Genomic DNA, 16816 nt, shown 5'->3' with positions numbered 1-16816 from the left:
AGAGTTTGTATAATGGATGAATGACCCGCTGTCTCAGTACACAGCCCAATTGATGAAGGTAAAAATTGGCCCTGACGTGTAGTAGATTGTCGTGGAATAACAAAAAAATACTTTGGATCTCAATTTTAACATGTTTTGTTATATATTCTTGGTCTATTAAAGTTGTATTCTTAACTCAATAAAGCACACTAATAATACTAATCATCTCTCTACTTTATAAACGCTATAGTAGTTGAAAATTTTACAGTAACTCGCCTCTCTTCTTGTAATTACGAGCACGGTGGTAGATGCGATTGTAGCGTTGGATAAGCAGTGATGTACGATTATGTAATTCGTGAACATTAGATACAAGACCTGAAAGAAGAGCTTGTAACATAAAATAAGGTAACAGATGACACGCTTCAGGAGAAACAGACAGAAATTGTTACAACAGCACAAAAGGCAAAACAAAAGGAGGTACATAAAACAGATAAAAACAACACAAAGCATACACTCAACCAAATATAGGACATCAATTGTCACAAAAAATGTATGTTAAAACATGATAACATTTTAGCAAAGTAAGTGAAACTTTTAAACGAACTCGTAAATGGAGGAAACACAATTAGAAGAACCATTGTATGTTGTAATGTTATTATGGATACTGTTTAAAAAAGCAATTCACTAGCTGTCAGATTTCAAAGTATTAATAACCTTGAGAAATAGATATTTTGTAATTTCCAATTCCTCCATTGTATTCTGAGGAAGATACATACTTGCTACTATAGAATTTACATTCTTAATTTTACCTCAAGATAATAATTAATACTTTATTTAGTGATACAAATAATTTCTTAATGTCAGTTTCCGGTTCTCTCTGACATTATACTTCTCAATGTTAACATTTATCTTCAACTTCATCTGTAAAATTGTTTCTTGGTTGGCCTCCATAAACACAATCTACTCTGTAACTCAGCTTTTACATTGAAATTCACAAGAAGTTCGGTTCGCCTCTGTGTTCAGTAATATAATCTGGTTACAAGTCCAGCATATAATGTTTAAAAACTCTTATCCTGATGTTCATATCTCTTCTTAAACTTATTCTTTTCATCACTCTAAATTCCTTCAATTTTGCTTTTTCCTATGTCATCCACTTCATTTGTCATGCCAGTGTTGGCCAGGCTTTTAGGTATCTAGGCCCTACACACTAGAATGTTCTCCATAAAGCTCACCATCTTTCTAATTCTCTTCCCATCTTTAAAACCATTCTGCAAATGATTTATTTGACCAACCATTTGGTCACTTTTTCTAATGTGGGCTTCATTACAATCTGGAATCTTAGTGCCATTAAGGTTACTAATATCCAACTTCCTAAGGCATATCCTGGATTCTGATGTAGTATACAGGATTCTATTAAACTTTGGATCACTGCTGCCACTGCATGAAATTAGACAGATACATTCGTATGCATTAGATGTGTCAAAATGATACATCATAATTCTAGTAATTTGAATTTCAGGGCTTGATTTTACCAGCCTTTTCAAAATGGGTAGTGTCTAAACATCACAACCTGGATCCAAGTTCTTGATGTTCTTGACAGATGAGGACTGGATACCATACTGGTGGAAAATAAACCTTTATTAACTATTTACACTCTTTACATAGTTTAGCAGAGCCTCATTAGAACCTTCTTCCCTTGGGTCTGAGATTCATGTGATCGAACATGATTTGATATCACACTCTTATCAGTGAAACAGCAATGAATCCCTCAACCTACAGCTCCTCCCTAGGTTTTCATTCTATTCCCAGGATCCTCAGTGAACATTTGCAGATGTTTTCCACATGTTTAAATATCATAACCAGGTTCTGGGTGCTTTTGACAGAGGTGGTGTGAACACCATACTTGTGCAAACTAAGTACTTACAATCTGATAAAAACATGATTCAGCAGCACTCTGTTGGGATCTTCATCCTTCAGGTTTAGTTCAATGTCACAGAATCACTATGGTGCAGAAGCAGGCTTTTCAGCTCATCATGTCTTCACCAGCTTTCTGAGAATTTTAACTTACTGCCAATTTCTAGTCTATAATCCTGCATGTTTTTGGAAAATCATCTAATGCCTTCTTTAATGCCTCAATTGAACCTGCCTCCTTCTGAGGAAGGGTCACCGGACCCGAAAAGTTAATTCTGTTTACTCCTTCACAGATGCTGTCAGACCTGCTGAGTTTTTCCAGCAACTTTGTTTTTGTTCCATCAAACATCCAGGCAGTATATTCCATACCCTAATCATGTGCGAGAAATATTATTGTCATGTGACATAAGTGATGATGAACACAACTATTAGCAAAGTAGCCTTTATGCTACAACTAGAGGGTGGAAATATTGATAATATGAAGGGGAAGGTGTGGTGATTGGAACCCTTGACATATCACCATCAAATTGTCACAAACATCAGCATCTTGACTACCTACTGGGTAGCTAATTGAGCCAATTAAATGCCCACTTGAATGACACCTCCCACATCCAACAGCATTAAATAGGCATCAGGAAAATACTCTATTGCTTGAGAAACTGATAGGTAAATCCTGGCATTTTCTCAGTGGATTCCTGTTCTTGGGTGAGAGAATCCTTAGCTACTCCATAAGCCACAAAGGGACATCCTGGTGATAAAGGCCATCCTGTGGCTGAAAGGACAATACCCCAACTCCTGATCCCCACAACACACCCACACTTGAAAGCCCCTGTACGACCCAACCCCACCTTCAACCTGCCAATTGCCAGTATCAGTCAACTTGCTTGAATATTGGTTATATTCACTGAGCTATTGGTGTTTCAGGATTATGCTTTTGAAAAGTTCAATAAATACCAGTGAAAAAAATCATTTGGATTTGTATATTCTTAATGCTTCATGATATAAAGAAAAACTCACCAATCTCACTTTGAGGAAATTTGAAGGACATTATAGCCTAGGTTCCAAGGAAGGGAGAAGTAAAATCTTGGGATGTATAAATAGATCATATAAAACCCTGCAACGTTAGGCAATGTTCCTTGGAAAAGTAAATAATAATTTCTTCTCTTATTCTACACAACAATGATCTAAACTTAATGGAAATGAATGAAAGGTTATAAGCAGTACATGTTACTTTAATTTATATTGGATTGAACTGACCTTCACAGCAATCTTGCCATAATCGCAAATCCATTTTTGGAATTTCAGCACAGGTCACATACCCTTGGGGGTATTCTGCTTTTAAAAAGACATCCTTCTGGACCTGCTGAATATCATCGCCATTATCACAGAGCACACTTGCTAGGGAGCTTTGCTTCAGTTGTGTTACTTGAGCTGGGGTAAATACACCTGGATTTTCATACCAAAACCTAGGGTGATATATAAAAAGATGCATGTGGCTTTGAATGTTATTTAATTTCAACATGAAACAATATATATTCAAATTAAATATTATTTAACTCAAAAACCACAATATGTAATTTTTAACAGTACAGTTTATCAGAGTTTGCTTCACTCTAAATCATTTTGTTCAATTTTGAAGGGCTGAAAATTCTTTTCCGATGCTGTGGGCCTCTATTGACTGTATTTCTAGTGACTGAAGGCTTTGATGCCTATTAATTCTGTATGACATTAGCGTTTTGGAGCACACGTCTTCTATTTAAATTTGACTCATGATAATCATTTTCAGCAGAATAAAACATATTAAAAAGTAGAGATGTAATGTGCATGTTACCTCATACTTATTACATAGATTGGAGTGAGGCGTGTGGGATGTTTGGGTAGGGAGAAGATGGCGATTCAGTTGGGAAATATTGAAGTCTGGGTTGACCGTTATCCATAATTTTCCCTCAGTAGATTTCTGCTTCCACTTCTGCTTGTTGAATAAAGATCACAAAATAATGCCTGTACTCTGCCAATATTTCTAGGGGCAGTGCTAGCTAAACCTAACATGAGCACCTGAAATGGCTATCTTGATAATGAAGATTTTGAAATATAACCTAAGGATAAATCTTGAGATGTCAAGTGGTGTCTCAGTGACAATTCCATCTAGCAAATGGTTCTATTGTAGGTTTGTCCTTGAGAAGCAAGATGGTTGATAGATTATTTATTTCCAAGATAGTCTTTCTGGTTTGTGTGGATGGCTGCCTCACATTTGGTCATTGATAGAGAACGTTAAATACTTGTTTCTGTCAATTACTCACCCAGAAATCGGCCAGATCGATAAGCTTGCTTTCAGTTGGGCAGATAACACGAAAGAACAAGCTGCAGTATCAAATATATCCACTAGCTAGGGTAGGGGATCAGCTCAAATCCTGATCCTTGTGACTCTCGTACGGTAGCGTTACCTTATGGGGCTAGACAGATGTGCTCTTTTCCCTGCCCGTATGTTGTGCTGTTGAAAGAAATTCAACTGCCTTTCATCAATTAAACAAGCAAGTATTTCATCCCAGCAAATAGCACTTCTCATCATGTTCTTTTGTTTGACTTTCAACATAGCTGGTGTATTAAAATGAACTAGGAGGTATTATCTCATAGAACTCCTTACTCACTGACGCAATGGTGAACAGTGCTGACCTATAAATGCTTTAAAAATCAATGCGAAATCAATCTGTCTTTCTAAAGATTGTTTGAATCAATAATTTTTTTGAGATTGCACTATAAAACCATTTTAGAGATACTGATGGTTTCCTGGCTTATATAAATTTTAAACCTTTACTTAATTTTAAAGAAAAAAATGGATTTGTTGTAGTTTCTGAAATGCAGGCCAGTAGCAAATGAAAACCAGAGAATCACCTTAACCACTCAGCTGTTGCTCAATTCCTGATGCAATGTTCGCATGGGTCTGTAAATGAGTGAGCAACATATTGGTTGTTTCATGGAATGGGAGGGTACTACAACTACTGCTGCTAGTTTCAATCTTTTATTACAAATCAACAGAGTATACAAGGCCTATTGAAGCAACAATGCTCTTGATCACATGTTTTGCATTTCCTGCACCCTCAGCTTCATCCCATGTCCAACCTTCCCTCTCATCCCTGCCTCCTTGATCTGACACAATTATGACTAATTAGTCATCTTTATAGGAATAAAAACAAATGTTAAATGAAGAATCATTGACTTTAAATATTGGGCTAAACATGGGTTGTCAGCTCTGCCAACTGCAGAGTTTAATTGACTGAAAGACCCATAGCTGGCCAACTAGATGCCAAGGGATTAAAGCATATTTGGCATCCTGCACAGAAGTAGTGTAAGGTTTCTGTGAGTTCTCTAATGGATGGAGACTTGAGTAAATTGTTAATTCACTAACTCTTTTTTAGGGAGTCAGTCAGCATCCATTCTAGATGTTTTTGGCATTTTTTGTTTTTAAAAGGACTGCTGGAAGTTCCTAAAACAAAACAACTGAAAAATTTTGAAATTGATCACTTCTTTGTTTTGGAACCCCATTCTGTCACCAGGAGTAAACTGCCATCTGGTTTAATAAATGATTTGGCAAATTTCCTAAAATTGCACAAGAACCGGGACATGGTACTGCTCCTGCTTTCTATACAAAATCACCCCCACTATCTCATCTGAAAGATGACACTTCTGGCAGTGCAGTCATTTTTGTTTACTTACAATTATGCACTCAAGTCACAATTATTTGAATCAAGTCCAAGAGCGTTGCTAACCAAACAGGATTATGCTGGTTAATGTTGATGCTGTGTGTTACTTTCTTGTTTCCTTCAGTTCTTCCTGTTTCAAGTTTGAGTGGAAAAAATTGCATTTGAAGCTAATAACCCACATATTCTTCTTTTAAGAGTTAACACTGTGTGGAGCTGGAGGAGCCCGGCCAGCCAGCCAGCCAGCCAGCCAGCCAGCCAGCCAGCCAGCCAGCCAGCATCAGAGGAGCAGGAAAACTGATGTTCTGGATCAAGACCCTCTTTCAGAAATAGGGGAGGGGGAAGGGAGCTCTGAAATAAATAGAGAGGAGGGGTGGGGAAGGGGAAGGGGAAGGGGAAGGTAGGTGGGATGGTGATAGGTGAGTGCAGGTAGGCTCTGGTGGTGATTGGTCAGTGAGGTAGGAGAGAAGGTGGACAGGTTGTCTCAGATCAAGGAGGGAGGGTTGAACGTGGGATGAGGCTGGCGGTGCAGGAAATGCAAAACATGTGATCAAGAGCATTTCTGACCAAAGCTGGCCAGCTAGATGCTAAGGGATTAAAGCATATTTGGCATCCTGCACAGAAGTAGTGTAAGGTTTCTGCTAGTTCTCTAATGGATGGAGACCTGTGAGTAAATTGTTAATTCACTAACTCTTTATTAGGGTGTCAGTCAGCATCCTTTCTAAGCTCTGGTCCTTGAAATAAGAGGACATCTGGGATGTTCGGGAGTAGAACACCTATCTTGGGAGCAGACACAGCAGAGGAATCTCTTGTGTTTCCCTCTCATCTACCCTCGCATCCCCTCCCCACAACAAAAAAAAACAAAAGACAGAATCCCCTTTGTACTCACGTTTCACCCCACTAACCACAATGTATCATTCCCTGCCACCTGCAATTGAAATCCACAACCAAGGATATATTTCCTTTCCACTCCACACTCCCCACTAGACGCACCACCCCTAGCACCTTTCCCTGCCACTGCAGCAAGTGCTACACCTGCTCTGAAACCTTCCCCCTTCATCCCAGGCCCCAAAAAAACCTTTCATATCAGACAGATGTTTACCTGCATATCCGCTAATGTGGTTTACTGTATCCACTGCTCCTGATGTGGCCTCCTCTGATTGGTAAGACCAAGCGGAGGCTCAGAGACCACTGTGTACAGCACTTGCACTCTTTGTGACAAATAGCAACACCTTCCAGTCACGAACCACTTCAACTTCCTCGCCCACTCCCTGGATGACATATCCATCCCCACAATGATGCCACCCAGAAACTGGAGGAGCAGCACCTCATATTCTACCTTGGGAGCCTACAACCCAATGCTCTCAATGTGGAATTTACTAGTTTCAAAATCTCCCCACCCCTGGTCTCATCCCTGCCTCCTTGATCTATCTGTCATCTGCTCCACCCACCTCGCTGACCAATTCCCACCACTGCCTACCTGCACTCACCTATCATCATCCCACCTACCTTCCCCAGCTCCACCCCCTTCCCTCTATTTATTTCAAAGCTCTCTTCCCCCCCCTCCCCCATTTCTGAAGAAGAGTCCTGACCCAAAATATCAGCTTTCTTGCTCCTCTGATGCTGCCTCCTCTGTTGTGTTTCTCCAGATTCACACTATGTTATCTCTGATTCCAGCATTGGCAGTTCTTACTATCTCTGAGTCAGTTATTCTTCTTTAAGGTTTTTTGAGTAGATTTGTAGCTTGAGTTGTGGTTGATTGACTTGCCGAGCTGGTTTGTTGTTCTGCAGTTGTTTCATTATACTACTGGGTAATATCATCCATACAGCTTCCAATGATATGCTGTTGTGTTTTCCTGCCTGGTGTTTAAACTCTGGTGTCTATTGAGCTGGGTTACCTCACTTCTGGTTTTCCTTTACAGTGGAGTATACATAGGATCTAGGTCTATGTGTTTGGCCTTCTTAGTGGAGAACCAAGCCTCTAGGAATATCCATGCATGTCTCTGCCTGGCCTGTCCCAGCATCCTGGTGTTGTTCGAATGATACTGGTGGTTGTCCTTATCCACTTGGATAGGGTTGAATGAATATTGGTTGTGCCTTTTTTTTTTGTTGCTTGTCGATCTCCATGTACTCTTGTGGCTAATTTTCTTCCTGTCTGTCCAATGTAGTGTTTGTCGCTGTTTTTGCAGGGGATCTCGTAAATGATGTTCACCCTGTCCATAGTGGGTAATGGGTCTTTGGTTCTGGTTTGCAGTTGGTGTAGAGTTGATGTGGGTTTGTGTGCTACTCTGATGCCTACAGGAGTCTTGCGGTCAGTTCAGATATCTTCATGTAAGATTAGCATGATGAGAATGTCGGGGTGTGTAGTATCTTCCTGAGTGTTGTTCAATGTAATAATAGGCATCTGCTGACCCAGTTGTTCCGGTATCCATTGTCCTTGTATACATGGAAGAGGTACTCCTTCTTTTTAGCTTAGTTCTGTGTTGTTGCAGTGTATTGTTGCCTGTTTAAATAGAGTTTTCACGTAACTTCACTTGTGGGTGTTAGGGTGGTTGCTATTGAAATTCAGTACTTGGTCAGTGTGTGTGGCTTTCCTGTGTACCTTTTTTGTTAGACATTCCCCATTGGTCCTGCGTTCCACCTTCACATCTAGGAATGGAAGCTGTTTGTTCTTTTCCTCTTTGGTGAATCTGATCCTAGTGATATTCTTCTTTAGAGGCTGACGAACCTGCTGTTTGTTTCTAGAGTTTACCATGTAGAATTCTTTATTGCAAATTGTACAGATGTTGCTCAATGTTGCAACTTCTATATATTGATCAACATCATTTCCTGTCAGTTTCTTCAATTCAAATAATTCTAAAATTTTTGTTCTAGTTGAATAATAAATTCTAAGAATGCACACACTTTTTCTCCTCTCTGCTTTTATGAATTTTTAATGACTTGCTGAAGCCTGTGTACTATGTCTTGCTCAACTGAACATCTATATTTTATGACATTTTTAATATTTTCCAAAAAATTTAACCAATATTACGGGGTGCATGACAAGTCTGAGGCCTGAAGACGATAGAACCACTGGTGGTGGAGGCAGGGTTTGGTTGTGATGTAACAATGTGAGACCTACACTCTTGCAGGTAAACAGCAACAGGCTTTATTGAAGATAACTATTTATTGAGGAAATAATACTTGGATGTATCTCCTTTTGTCAATTTTCAGTAGCTATGCTTGGAGTAAAGGTTTCTGAATGCCAATGTATCTATATATCTCCTTCTAGGGAGCCTCTGGGGACTGGTGTGGGTTATCCTGGATAGTAATATACTGCTGCATTGAGCAGGTCACCCTTCTCCTGTTTGAGAGCCAGAAGGTTTGTGGGTGATGCTGATCTTGTTAATCAGGCAGAGAAGAGTGTCGGCTGAGAGGCTATTTGTAGGCTTTCAACTGGCAGTGTGTGTAAAGATTGCTTGTGTAAATTCCATTGCATTCTTCATACGTAAGAAATGCGCAACTCATGTGGCCACCAGAAATATCTCTTGGAAGTATGGCTTGCTTCCCAGGAAGCACTCATGATACATCATTATAGAAATGTGTTTATTTCTGCACTCTCTGACACCACAGCTGTTCTGGCTTCACACACTGCCCGTTAGTGAGAAGGGATACCCACTCCTCACAGTTTCTGATGCTGATGAGGAGACCAGAAACAGTAAACGGCCTGACCAACTGTAGGCAGGATGGTAAACAAACTCTCAACCAGCCTACTCAAATTGCAATTCCATTGTCTGGACTATTCAACAGGAACTCTGCTGTATAATTCCGTGAAGGTTTCTAGGATTGTAACTAACTCTGTACCTTTTCGAGTTATAAATAGATAAGCACGGAGTTCAATGTATTAGCACTTATAAAGGCTGTAGGGTGATGACATGTCACTGTACCCTTTTAGATTTTTTGACACCCTCACACTCAGAGGTGGACTGCAGGTCACTGCTAAGGCAGAGACATGTCCCTCCATACTGTAAATACTTAATTTAGAGAACACAAACAATTAGAGTTAAGGCCTTCCTGTTTCCTCCTCCTCCATTATCTGATGGGTGTTTCTCTTTCTGGCAAAGATTGACACCAGGACCAATGCCTCCTCCCTCTTTGGTCAGGTTGAGAACCTTCTTTTCATCAAGCATCATATGCGACACACTATCATCCATCTTTATTCTTTCCACGGTGGTTGTGGGCATATTTCTTCTGCTGTCAGAATGTAAAATTGATTCTACATGACAGGATCAAATGGCTACTCCTCAGGTGGCATCCCTTAGGCATGTTCTGAGAGCTCCTGAATGCCTAATTGACATTCTCGCTCTCTCGGATTTCTGTCAACCACATGCAGCTATTCCTCATGAGGCGAACCGCCCATTGCTCCATATCGACGTGGAGACCCATTGTGTTTCTCCCCAGTAGATAGCAACAGCAGGGTTATCATTCAATAAAGGTCACCCTGGCAGTGTGGAGTACTGTGTACACGTATGTACACAAGTATGTGTACACTTACCATGACTGTATTACAAATCACATACAGATAATAGATATCACTAGACACGAAGCTGTGTTCTCTAATGTGAGCCAAGAACTTTTCAACTGCAGAGGTTTCTCAAGGTCAGTGATGGGCAGCACGGTGGCTCAGTGGTTAGCACTGTAGCCTCACAGCTCCAGAGACCTGGGTTCGATTCCAGCCTCGGGCGACTGTCTGTGTGGAGTTTGCACATTCTCCCCGTGTCTAGATGGGTTTCCTCTGGGTGCTCCGGTTTCCTCCCACAGTCCAAAGACTTGTAGGCTAGGTGGATTGACCATGCTAAATTGCCCGTAGTGTTCAGGGGTGTGTGGGTTATAGGGGAATGTGTCTGGGTGGGATGCTTCGAGGGGCAATGTGGATTTGTTGGGCCGAATGGCCTGTTTCTACACTGTAGGTAATCTAATCTTCTTGAAATCTATCCCTCACTTTTTGAATGCTGATTTGTAGCAGCCAGGGTGATCTGAAAAGACCACAAATGCAGTTCTCTGTTTGAATCCTTGATTCTAATTTTGAAAAGCCACTTTGTAATTGGATCCTTCCGTGAACATGTGACAGAGTTCCATAAGAAAGAAGTGTAATACCTTTCTGTTCTGTGAGGTATCAGTCAATACATTAAAGTCCAGTGAAGGCAAATATGAATTTTGAAAGATGCATGTGAAATCCCACAATTAAAAAAACTTGTCCACTTTCTTTCGTGTGGTAAGCACTGACCTTGAGAAATACGTGTAGTAATCACTGACCTTGAGAAACCTCTGCAGTTGAAAAGTTCCTGGCTCACATTAGAGAACACAACTTTTTGTCTACGGATGCCTATTATCTGTATGGTATGATGGAGATTATTTAGTCATCTAGTTAGAGTCACAGTCGTAGATGCGCTGCACAGAAACAGACCCTTCCTTGTGAATCCTTCTTCACTACCCTGACTACCTGTGATTTCACTCTCAAGGAACTGTGAACCTGCATTCATGTCCTTTTGCTCAGCAACACTCCTTAGATTTTACTATTAACTGTGTAAGTCCTGGCCTGCTTTGCCTTTCCAAAATGCAGCACCTCACATTTATTTAAATTAAATTCCATCTGTCACTCCTCAGCCCATCTGGTCGGGGTCGTGTCATTCTCTGAAGTAACCTCCTTTGCTGTCCACTACACTATTTGGAGAGTTGTGCTAAAAACCTAATAGGCCAAAGACACAAGACTAAAAGAGGTAAACTGAAGTAAATAAGAGGACAATCAAAAGAAGTACATTGCAGCAGAATGTTTCAACAGAAGGCACGTGGGGTGTTTTTAAAAAGAATAAAGGTATAGTATGTTAGTACAAAACCACTTAGAAAACAGTGGTCAACATAGTTTTAGAAGAGAGATCTCTGAAATTCATTCATTCCTTTTGACTAATTGTACACCGAAAACAAAGGCACAAAGGCACTAAGTCTCATAATGTGCAGGGACTGAATTTCTATACAGGTTCTCCCACTAATCTCTGCTATTTTGGAGGAAGTGTTTTGGATATTAGAATGGAACAGTAAACCTCAGAGGCATTTTGCTGAAGTTTGATACAAAAGATTATAGTTAGGCTGAGGGCTGTGTGTATTTAGGGGAATGCAATTTGGAATGGATAAGAAATTGACCAAAGGTACTTTTAGAGGATGACTGACTGACTGTTGGGATAGGGAATGACTATTGACTAAAATGCCCTAGGTCTCCCCCTTTTAATAGTCATTCATGGGACATGGGTAATACTGGCCAGGCCAGCATTAAATACCCATTCTACATTGTCCTTGTGAAGGTAGTGGGCAACTTCCTCCTTGAATTGCTGCAATCAGCAGGGGCTAGTACACTATGTGCTGTTATAAAATTCCAGGATTTTGACACCACAACATTGGGGCATTACATTTTTAATTTGCATTAATAAATTGAGGCAGTGAACTTTAGCTCCCTCCACTGAGTAGAAATCAATTAGGTAAGAAGTTACAACAAAAAAAAAGTAATTATACAGCACTATTAAGATAGTAACTAAATTGATACATTTTATGATGGAAGTGATGTAGTCAGTGTATGATTTCTGCACCTAAGCTACTTTAATATTTTTTTCTAAGAGTGATAGAGGCACCTCTTTTATGGTTTGATTTTGATGCTACACTTTGGGTTTGAGATGATCACTATGAGATGGACTGGTCAAGGAGAAGGGACAGTTAAAGGCTGCCTTAAAGCTTAGATTTTAAGTAACACTATACATGATGAAATAAATAAATATATACAATAATCACAGATATGTAACCATAGGTTAAAACCTAGTATATCTTCTCGATTAAGTTTTAGGCTGGTGTAGTAATGTTCAGTTTCCAGTGAGAATGTGCTAACTCCACTCAATGTGCTACTTTTACCGAGTGAATTATAACTTTGTGACATCATCACAAGGTTGTTCCAGGGTCTTGAAGTCTTTGCACAACAGCACCTAGCTGGAACTGGAACTGGACTGGAACTTCATAATTACAAGTAATGTGGAGTCTCATTGCTTAAATTGGATCTTGATACATTTCTGAGGTTCATGCTAAGATGAGCATTTGATGTGGATGTTACACTTGAAGTATGGAAAGTACGTAAGGTAAATTTTGAAGTTATTTTTATTGGGTCTGTAAGAAAAGTGCTGGGTAAACGTTTAGATTTCTTCTGCTTGGTGAATCTAGAACAAGAGGCATAATATTAAAATTATGCCTGGTAAAGAAAGAAATAGATAACAAGGTGTAAAGCTGGATGAACACAGCAGGCCAAGCAGCATCAGAGGAGCAAGAAAGCTGACGTTTTGGGTCTAGACCCTTCTTTAGAAATGCTGCTTGGCCTGCTGTGTTCATTCAGCTCTCCACCTTGCCATCTCAGATTCTCCAGCATCTGCAATTCCGATTGTGTAAAATCAGGAAAAGTTCTTTTACAGAACATTGTATACATCTGACGTGCCTATCTGCTGAAAAGTTGTAGATGCTGAGCCACTTGAAATTTTCCAGGTTGGTATCAACAAGATTTTGTATGGCATGATTATCCAGGACCACATCTGATAACTCAAAACAATTTCTGACTGTAAGCTATCTACTCAGTTTCTCTCCACAGATGCTTCTTGACCTCTTCTGGTTTTCTCGTATTTCTTGTTTTGTATTTTAGATTTACATCATTTGTAGCATCTCTCTTTGTATTGGGTAAATAGAATTGAGGATATTGCCATGTTCCAACCCTCAGCTGGAACAGGTAGTTGTATTAAATATACTATTCCTATCCTATGAGCCTGGCAGCAAAATGAGTAGAATCCATGATTATGCACTAAAAATGATGAGGTCTGTGATTGAAAGTAATAAAATAGACAGCTCGTAACATTTTTAAATCTTTGTCAATGACAACATCTCAGAAGGTAAACTTGTATGGTGTGGAAAATATGTTCTGCTTGGAACCAAGTTACGTTCAAAGCTAACATATTATAGAAGAGAGAAAATTTGTTATGTCTTAAGTGTGACTCATTTTTGCTAGATATAAAGGGGCCCTTGACTATGTTTCCAAGCAACAGAACAAGTGCTAGAATAAATATTTTGAAAATGTTTTGTTTTGCATATTTATTCCAATTGAATGCAATAAAAATTAGCATGGATTAAGGCCAAATGTGAAGCTGATTTGAATTTAGCTGGCTGGCCAAGTCAAGACAGAAATAAGAGCTCCCTATTCTATATTAAAAATAACAGAATAAGTAAAATGTTATCCAAACAGGAGTGAACAATGCATAGTAGACTAAAGCTAGAATAAGAAAGAATGTGAACAGATATTAGAGATAACAAGGTGCAGAGTAGCTGGATGAACACTACAGGCCAAGCAGCATCAAAGGAGTGGGAAGGCTGATGTTTCGGGCCTAGACCCTTCTTCAGAAATGGGGGAAGGGAAGGGGGATCTGAAATACCTCCTCCCTCATCCCTATCCCAGGCCCCAAGATGACTTTCCACATTAAGCAGAGGTTCAACTGCCCATCTGCCAATGTGGTATGCTGCATCCACTGTACCCGGTGTGGCTACCTCTACATTGGGGAAACCAGGCTTGGGGACCGCTTTGCAGAACACCTCCGCTCGGTTCGCAATAAACAACTGCACCTCCCAGTCGCAAACCATTTCCACTCCCCCTCCCATTCTCTAGATGACATGCCCACCATGGGCCTCCTGCAGTGCCACAAAGATGCCACCCGAAGGTTGCAGGAACAGCAACTCATATTCTGCTTGGGAACCCTGCAGCCCAAAGGTATCAATGTGGACTTCACCAGCTTCAAAATCTCCCCTTCCCCCACCGCATCCCAAAGCCAGCCCAGTTCGTCCCCTCCCCCCACTGCACCACACAACCAGCCCAGCTCTTCCCCTCAACCCACTGCATCCCAAAACCAGTCCAACCTGTCTCTGCCTCCCTAACCTGTTCTTCCTCTCACCCATCCCTTCCTCCCACCCCAAGCCACACCTCCATCTCCTACCTACTAACCTCATCCCATCTCCTTGACCTGTCCGTCTTCCCTGGACTGACCTATCCCCTCTCTACCTCCCCACCTGTACTCTCCTCTCCACCTATCTTCTTTTCTCTCCATCTTCGGTCCGCCTCCCCCTCTCTCCCTATTTATTCCAGAACCCTCACCCCATCCCCCTCTCTGATGAAGGGTCGAGGCCCGAAACGTCAGCTTTTGTGCTCCTGAGATGCTGCTTGGCCTGCTGTGTTCATCCAGCCTCACATTTTATTATCAGGGAGAGAGGGGAAGGTGGATAGAGGAGAAGATAGGTGTAGATGAGACAGACCAGTCAAAGAGGTGGGGATGGAGCCAGTAAAAGTGAGTGTAGGTGGGGAGGAGGGAGGAGATAGGACAGTCCAGAGAGGGGGTGCATGATGAGGTTAGTAGGAGATGGGGGTGGGGCTTGAGATGGGAGAAAGGACTGGTTTGGTTGGTGGGGACAAGCTGGGCTGGTTTTGGGATGCGGTAGGGGGAAGAGAGATTTTGAAGCTTATAAAGTCCACATTCATATGATTGGGCTGCAGTGTTCCCAAGAAGAATGAGTTGCTGTTCCTGCAACCTTCGGGTGGCATCGTTGTTGTACAGCAGGAGGCCCAGGATGGAAGTGCCATTTGTGGAATGGGAAGTTGAAATGGCTTGCGACTGGGAGGTGCAGTTGTTTAGTGTGGACTGACTGTAGGTGTTCCACAAAGTGGAACCCAAACCATCACTTGGTTTCCGTGATTGTAGAGGAAACCACAAAGGGAACAGTGGATGTAGTATACCACATTAGCAGATGTGCAGGTGAACATCTGCTTGATGTGGAATGTCTTCTTGGGGCCTGGAATGGGGGTGAGGGGAGATGTGTAGGGGCAGGTGTAGCTGGGTGACGTAGGGTTGGAGGGGAGTGTGGAACAGACAAAGGAGTCACCAGAGAGAGTGGTTCCTCTGGAAAGCAGATAAGAGTGGGGAGGGAAAATGGTCTTTGGTGGGGTCGGATTGCAGATGGCAGAAGTGTTGGAGGATGATGCGTTGGATCCGGAGGTCCGGAACAGCAATTCATATTCTGCTTGGGAACCCTGCAGCCCAATGGTATCAATGTGGACTTCACAAGCTTCAGAATCTCTCCTCCCCCTACTGCATCCCAAAACGAGCCCAGCTCTTCCCCACCTCCATAACCTGTCTTTCCCACCTATCCCCCCCTCCCACCTCAAGCCCCACCCCCATTTCCAACCTACTAACCTCATCCTGCCTCCTTGACCTGTCTGCCCTCTCTGGACTGACTCATCTCCTCCCTACATCCCCACCTACACTCACTTTTTACTGGCTCCATCCCTGCCTCTTTGACTGGTCTGTTCCTCTGCAGTGATAATGGGAACTGCAGATGCTGGAGAATCCAAGATAACAAAGTGTGGAGCTGGATGAACACAGCAGGCCAAGCAGAATCTTAGGAGCACAAAAGCTGACGTTTCGGGCCTAGACCCTTCATCAGAAAAGGGGGATGGGGAGAGGATTCTGAAATAAATAAGGAGAAGGAGAGGCGGATCGCAGATGGATAGAGGAGAAGATAGGTGGAGAGGAGACTATGGGTGGGGGGGGTGGGGAGGATGGACCGGTCAAGGGGGCGGGATGAGGTTAGTAGGTAGGAAATGGAGGTGCGGCTTGAGGAAGAACAGGTTAGGCAGGTGGGGACGAGCTAATGGGAAGTGCAGATGCTGGAGAATTCCAAGACAATAAAATGTGAGGCTGGATGAACACAGCAGGCCAAGCAGCATCTCAGGAGCACAAAAGCTGGCGTTTCTAGGCTGACGGGTCTAGGCCCGAAACGTCAGCTTTTGTGCTCCTGAGATGCTGCTTGGCCTGCTGTGTTCATCCAGCCTCACATTTTATTGTCTGGGGACGAGCTAGGCTGGTTTTGGGACGCAGTGGGGGGAGAGGAGATTTTGAAGCTTGTGAAGTCCACATTGATACCATTGGGCTGCAGGGTTGCCAAGTGGAATATGAGTTGCTGTTCCTGCAACCTTCGGGTGGCATTATTGCGGCACTGCAGGAGGCCCAGGATGGAAATGTCATCTAAGGCATGGGAAGCGGAGTTGAAATGGCTCACGGCCATGAGGTGCAATTGTTTATCGTGAACCGAGGGTAGATGTTCTGCAAAGCGGTCCCCAAGACTTC

At 41.9% G+C, this 16816-nt stretch overlaps 1 protein-coding gene across 2 annotated transcripts in view; it reads right to left on the bottom strand.

Annotated features, from left to right (window-relative positions):
• LOC125452046 (peroxidasin homolog) overlaps window positions 1-16816 on the bottom strand; it is a 499162-nt gene that overhangs the window by 33065 nt on the left and 449281 nt on the right. The window contains exons 20-21 of one of the 2 annotated variants that reach the window (XM_059646061.1): window positions 3148-3356; window positions 256-354 (exon numbers count right to left, since the gene is read on the bottom strand). In XM_059646061.1, the coding sequence (XP_059502044.1) occupies window positions 256-354; window positions 3148-3356 (308 nt within the window). The remainder of the gene's footprint in view (window positions 1-255; window positions 355-3147; window positions 3357-16816) is intronic. The other variant, XM_048529957.2, reaches the window with a different exon arrangement.

Source organism: Stegostoma tigrinum, chromosome 5 (assembly GCF_030684315.1).
Source record: "Stegostoma tigrinum isolate sSteTig4 chromosome 5, sSteTig4.hap1, whole genome shotgun sequence".
NCBI classification, from domain to species: Eukaryota; Metazoa; Chordata; class Chondrichthyes; order Orectolobiformes; family Stegostomatidae; genus Stegostoma; species Stegostoma tigrinum.
The sequence above is the reverse complement of the archived record's forward strand: the minus strand, read 5'-3'. Positions and strand labels throughout refer to the sequence as shown.